Below are 6,664 nucleotides of genomic sequence, written 5' to 3'. Positions count from 1 at the left end.
AGCGCGGCGCGGGCGCTCGCGCACGCAAAGGGGCTGGCACACTAGAGGACGCGGCTGTCTTTTTGAATCGGGAGGGAGTCACAAGCTCCCGACTGCTCTGAACTCCGGTTCCGGGAAGTCTCTGGGGACCCAGGGCTCATACGGGGAGAAACTGGACTGTCTGGCAGCAGGCAGAACTCGGAACTAGAGGGCTGCTTTCTCTCGAAGGTGCTGGCAGCAATTACCGGGACACTGAAACACAGGCCCCTTAGGGCAGGGCTGAGGATCAACCATAGCTGCTTGCTCCGCCCTGTTGATTCCTAGACCCTGCCCCACCCAGGCTTCAACAGAGGCTTTTGCATATGAAAGGCCTGGCCCTTTGCAATCTGAAAATTACCTAACAAACTGCAGCTGGGCCAGACAGACCCAAAACTTCCAAGAGAAGGCCCAAGGCCCCATAGCAGCTTGCATTGCTTCACAGCTGGGCCTCATCTGGGCACCTCCAAACCCCCAAAAAGGAAGGGGAATCTGCAAATCTCTTCGTAGCTCCTGCTGGGTAACTTCAGGCAGAGGCTAAATTAGCACCTCCTTAGATCCAAGAGCCAGTGTACCCAGTGGTCAGAGTGGGACTTTCCAGATTACAACTCCTCAGATCCATAAGGGACACACTCAGGGGGCAGACTCAGTGAGCACCAAAGCTCCACTGAAGCAAGTCTTGCCCCAGAAGAGTGTCTTCAGCACAGAAGTTCTCCCACTGCAGACACAGCTGATTCTCACTGCCAATTGGCCTGGAGGCCAATTCCTCCCAGTGATACCTACAACAATCAAGGCATAACTACAACAAGACTGTGCACAAAGCCCACAAGGGGGTGCACCAAGAGTGTCCACCTCAGGTAACTGGGGAGGCTGAGCCACTGGGCCCTATAGGACACCTAGCACACAAAACCACTCTACCAACACAGGGAAGCATAAAAAATGCCGAGACAAAGAAACAGGTCACAAATGACAGAAATGGAGGAAAGAAAACGACTGGATATAGAGTTCAAAACCACGTTTATAAGGTTTTTCAAGAATTTTCTGGAAACCGCCGATAAATTTAGTGAGACCCTGGAGGATATGAAAAAAAGACCAACTATAAATTAAGCATACACTGACTGAAATAAAGAATAATATACAGAGATCCAACAGCAGACAAGAGGATCCCAAGAATCAAGTCAAAGATTGGAAATACGAAGAAACAAAAAATACCCAACCGAAAAAGCAAAAAGCAAAAAGAATCCAAAAATATGAAGATAGTGTAAGGAGCCTCTGGGACAACTTCAAGCGTACCAACATCAGAATTATAGGGGTGCCAGAAGAAGAGAGAGAGCAAGATATTGAAAACCTATTTGAAGAAATAATGACAGAAAACTTCCCTTACCTGGTGAAAGAGATAGACTTACAAGTCCAGGAAGCACAGTGAACCCCAAACAAAAGGCATCCAAAGAAGACCACACCAAGACACATCATAATTAAAATGCCAAGAGCAAAAGACAAAGAGAGAATCTTAAAAGCAGCAAGAGAAAAAAAGTCAGTTACCTACAAGGGAGTACCCCTACGACTGTCAGCTGATTTCTCAACAGAAACCATGCAGGCCAGAAGAGAGTGGCAAGAAATATTCAAAGTGATGAATAGCAAGAACCTACAACCAAGATGACTTTATCCAGCAAAGCTATCATTCAGAATTGAAGGTCAGATAAAGAGCTTCACAGATAAGCAAAAGCTAAAGGAGTTCATCACCACCAAACCAGCATTATATGAAATGCTGAAAGGTATTCTTTAAGAAGAGGAAGAAGAAAAAGGAACTCTTACCATTTGCCACAGCATGGATGGAACTAGAGAGCATTATGCTAAGTGAAATAAGTCAGTCAGAGAAGGATAAATACCACATGATCTCACTCATTTGTGGAATATAATGAACAACATAAACTAATGAACAAGGACTGATCCAGAGACAGAAGAGGCATCAATCGGAATGTCGGGCTCAGATAGGAGAGGGTGGAGGTTAAGGGGAAAAGTTCAACCAAAGGACTTACACGCAAGCATATAGGTCTAACCAATGGACACGGACAACAGGGGGGGGGGTGAGGGCATGAGCGGGGGGGGGTAGGGGGTAACGTGGGGATAAGGACACATGTGTAATATCTTAATCAATAAAAAATATATTAAAAAAACAAAAAAAACTATAACATATTTTCAGTAAGATTTATTTCCCTGTAAATTTAGAGAGACAAGAAATTAACCTAGTATTTTTTGAATTTTATGGGATTCTTAAAATCATTGCTCCACATTGCTTATCCAACATTCATTAACCCCCCTTGTACTGTTAACGGAACCCTGAATCAAGTCTGAAAGTAGTAACTACCCAACTCTTTCTATATTCTTCTATCAACACATGCAAATAACTTTTTTTCACAATTTTATAACATATAAAAGCAATTTGTTTAGGTCTAGATAATTCTTTTACTTTGTTTTTTGGAATGTGAAATTCAGGAGAATATGATTCTGATTAAGCTACCTAAAACTATACTTCAACATTCACTCTTTTTCAATACATGAGTGAAATCTGAACCAAACATTAGTTTTTCTGCAGAGTACAAAAGCCTATTCATTATTTCTAATTCTCTGTTACTTCTAAGTTGCTTTCAGGAACTAGCTATACCAATGATTCACTTCCCCTCTCTTTTTATTTTTAAGGTCTTTACTTTTTCCATGAAGTTTTACCTCTTCCCTTTTGTCTTGCTTTGGGTCGCATACATGAGGTCTACCACTTCCAGTTTCAGATCTCTGCTGAGGTTGGCATTTGTAACTTGCACTAAAACATCACTGGTGATATTCTTTTAGAGGCTTTGCCACCATAAGACATTAAATTAAATTAATTAATTAATTAATTTTTACCATAAGACATTTTAAAAGAGAGAGTCCCATCATTCAACATAAGATATTTACTATTTTCTATATATTGCCCTTACAATACATGCTCTGTATACTTAGACTTAGACTGGGGTCCTTTAATGAGGATGGTATGGTGAGAATCACCATAATCCTCAGCAACAATGCTTTCCTCATAGGTTCACATTCTTGGAGAGCATAGGATCTTAAATTTATAATAGTTTAAAAGTTCTTCCCTTCTTTTAACTTTAACACATCACTTACCTTAAAGTATAAGTTCTCAAAATAAATTGGATTTATATTTCCTGACCTGGATATATGTACCTTTCTCTAGTTCATAACTTGAGAATAAGGCTTTCATAATGGGAGATTTAATAGTAGCATTTCTTTTGGAAATATATATATATATGAGAGAGAGAGAGAGAGAGAAAGGAATAGTAGCACACAGATTAAAGACTGAACACAGCTGGCCTCCCAGAAGCAGCCTGTGTGCACCTTCTAATTACCAACCTTTCCCTTAAGAGGAAAATATTACTCTGAAATTGTGAAAATTATTTCCTTATGTACTCATCATTTTGAATTTCAGAAAAATAAAATTTTATTTATTGGTTTTATTTCTTTTGATAAATATTTCATATGATTCATCATTTTCTTTAAAAAAATTTTAAAACTTAAATCTTTATTGTTAAAATAATTAAATACATCCCTTTTTGTGTGTAATTATACACACCCATTAAGAGGGTTATGATAAAAAAATTTGGAAAATATCAAGTGTTGGTGTGGATGTAGGAAAATTGGAACCCTTGTGCATTGCTGTTGGAAATGTAGAATATTGCAGCCACTGTAAAAAACAGTATGGTGGTTCTTAAATCAATTAGAATTACCATGTGATCCAGAAATTGGGGATATATATATTCAAAAGAATAGAAAACAGGAATTGGAATAGATATTTGTACACCAATATTCATAGCAGTATTTTTCACAGTAACCAAAGGTGGAAACAATTCAAATGTATATTGATGGATGACTGGATAAACAAAATGTGGTATACACATACATTGAAATATTATTCAACCTCATAAAGAAAGGAAATTCTGATACATACTACAACATGATAAAATGGTCAACTTTATTTAGAGAAAAAGTAGAATGGTGTTTGTCAGGGGCTGGAGGGAGGATGGGGATGGAGTTATTGTTTAATGGGTACAGAGTTTCAGTTTGGGATGGAAAACATTTTGAAAATGGATGGTGGTGATGGTTGCACAGCAATGTGACTGTGCTTAATGTCACTGAAACATAGACTTAAAAATGGCTAACATGGTAAATGTCATGTCATCCATATCTCTCTACATATAAAAGGCTAATATGCAAATTGTCCCCTTGGGCGGTTGTTCGACTGGGAGTTCAACTGCTTGCTATGATGTGCACTAACCACCAGATGGGGGCACGGAATGAAGAAAGGCGCCAGCTGGCAGCTGGGGAAAGGAGGCCCCAGCCGGCAGTGAAGGCCCTGGCCAGGCCTAAGGACCCTACCCGTGCACAAATTTTGTGCACTAGGCCTCTAGTTTACCATAATAAAATAAGTAAGAAAGCAAGAAAGGTAAGAATGCCTAATATCTGGAACTGTGTAAGATGTAGAAAACTAATAATTTAAGCAAAAAGAATGCTCAACCTGGACTAAACTCGGTTCCCAACGTTTGGGCATGGAGATTAGAGTTTCAAGACCAGATCATATAAATCATACTCCTAGTTCAAATGTATTTGGGGCTTACTGTGTGGCACATATTAGCCTAAGTGTTTTACATGCATTGACTCGTGGGTCCTCTCAACAGCCTATTTTGTGGTTACTGAAGGATTACATTCTACTAGTATGTAAATTAGAAATATTGTGGCATTAATATATTACTAAAATCTCAGTTAACCTCCAAAGTCTCCTATAATAACAACAACCCAAATTAAAATGTTATCAATAAACATAACCCACAAGCTTGGACATGAAGTGAGTTTAAATTGTATTTATGCTCTTGCCAAAGGGAGGTGCCTACAGGGAAGTGAGGCCCGTTAGCCAGCCACTGCCCTCCATCTCTCCTTTCTCACTGATATTCGCCCAAATAAGAGCAGAGTATGGGGACTCCCAGGGAACACACTGCGGTCTCCTGTTGCTGCTCTCACTTCTGACTTCTGTCTCTTCTCAACCTACAGTTTCTGTCTAATCTAGGGAAGAAAGTGGGGAGGAAACCTCTCAGATCATTCTGCATTTGTCACAAATCTAATACTTACGACAAAAATTTCACTTTTATTCTCAAAATCCAATTTTGTATTTAAAATACTTTATTTCAATTTTTTTGTCTCTTTCACAGATTTTTGAATTCTATTTTAAAATAAAAAACCTAAATATTGTCCCTTCCTCATTTTTTGGTATTTTTTGGATATAAAAAACATTACAGTGAGGGGGGAAAGTTTGCACTGTCCTCACTGATACCTAAGTGGGTAAGGAGAGAGAGAACAAAATGGAAGTACAGAAAGGAAAAAAACAAGTTTGTTATGTTACAATATCATTTGGACACGTTGACTGTGTGCTATTAACATGACCTGAGAAAGAGGTTAAATGAGCTGAGACGTCTGCTAACATTCCAGCATGAGGTCTCCCATATTTATCCATTTAGAGAAAATTATACTCTAAACAAAGATACCCAGGAAAGAGATAAAATTTTTTTTCAGTACAGATATTGAATTAGAGTCACTAAGAACCAGGTGGCTGGGCAGAATGGCCCAGGTTTTTCTGTGAAAGGTAGGAGATGAATGAAGACTGAGTAGGAAGAATTCATAAAGGTCAGTGGTCTCTGAAGGAAAAATTGGTCACAAGTTCCACTCAAGTGGGGAGATGAGGAGGCTGAGGAAGGAGCAGGGAGCAGGTCTAGGTCATTCATCAAGGCCAAGACAGGGAACTGAGTCTGAACCATTCCTCTTCTTTCTTATGAAGACCGATGACCTGAAACAGGAAACAGCACGAGATTGGTGGGTCCTCCATTCCTGTCCCAAGGTCAACCCATTCTTCAATTTTCCCACAAATTTTCAAACACATTTATGTATCCTGGGTGCCAATCCTCCCCCGCCGGCTTCACTACCTGCAGAAACATCACCCCAGATCTGTACACCTGATTCCTACCTTCCCACTTCCCAGGCTGAGACTCATGTGTTCCTCCAGCTCCTGGAGGCAGCCCCTGCGTGCAGCCGGCGGATGGTTAGCACGGAGCCCGCCACAATGCCCACGAGGCCCACGGCCAGCCCCAGGGCACAGACCACAGTCTCTGTCAGCTCTGACATGGGGGCTGGAATCTCAGGCTCTAAGAAAAAAGAAGCTCACAGGGTCAAAGGGCGCTGTATGCAGGGTGTCGTATAAGGGGACCAATGTGTGTGTTTGGAAGTGCACAAGACATCTGGACTTTGGGAGAAGGGTATAGTCAATTATTATAAAACTTACAGTTGTGGGAAATAAACCTGTGGCCCTGGGGGTTTAGGGCTCTAAGGCAAGACCATGTAACGTGGAACAGAACTCAGGGTGTACGGACAATAAAGGGATGCGGCGTACCCCAGTGCCTGAGGAGCGGCTCTTCCAGGCCCCAGTGCGCCACCCTGCAGTCGTAGAAATCCTCAGCCGAGGGAAGGAAAGTGAGGTAACTGAGCTTGAGGAAAGAGTGGTCACTCTTGGGGTAGAAGGGTGTCTCAGCAACGCCTTCGGCAACGGGGTGTC

The 6,664-nt window shown here is 41.1% G+C and overlaps 1 protein-coding gene across 1 annotated transcript in view; it reads right to left on the bottom strand.

Moving 5' to 3' along the window:
• Nucleotides 1–6,102: 6,102 nt before the first annotated feature.
• The window catches only part of LOC102443188 (HLA class II histocompatibility antigen, DQ alpha 2 chain-like), a 3,734-nt gene continuing 3,172 nt past the window's right edge, over nt 6,103–6,664 (bottom strand). The window contains exons 3-4 of the mRNA XM_006108179.3: nt 6,503–6,664; nt 6,103–6,257 (exon numbers count right to left, since the gene is read on the bottom strand). The exon at nt 6,503–6,664 is cut by the window's right edge and continues 2 nt beyond it. Coding sequence (XP_006108241.1) covers nt 6,103–6,257; nt 6,503–6,664 — 317 coding nt within the window. The remainder of the gene's footprint in view (nt 6,258–6,502) is intronic.

This window comes from Myotis lucifugus, unplaced genomic scaffold (genome assembly GCF_000147115.1).
Source record: "Myotis lucifugus unplaced genomic scaffold, Myoluc2.0 scaffold_1854, whole genome shotgun sequence".
Lineage (NCBI taxonomy): Eukaryota > Metazoa > Chordata > Mammalia > Chiroptera > Vespertilionidae > Myotis > Myotis lucifugus.
The sequence above is the reverse complement of the archived record's forward strand: the minus strand, read 5'-3'. Positions and strand labels throughout refer to the sequence as shown.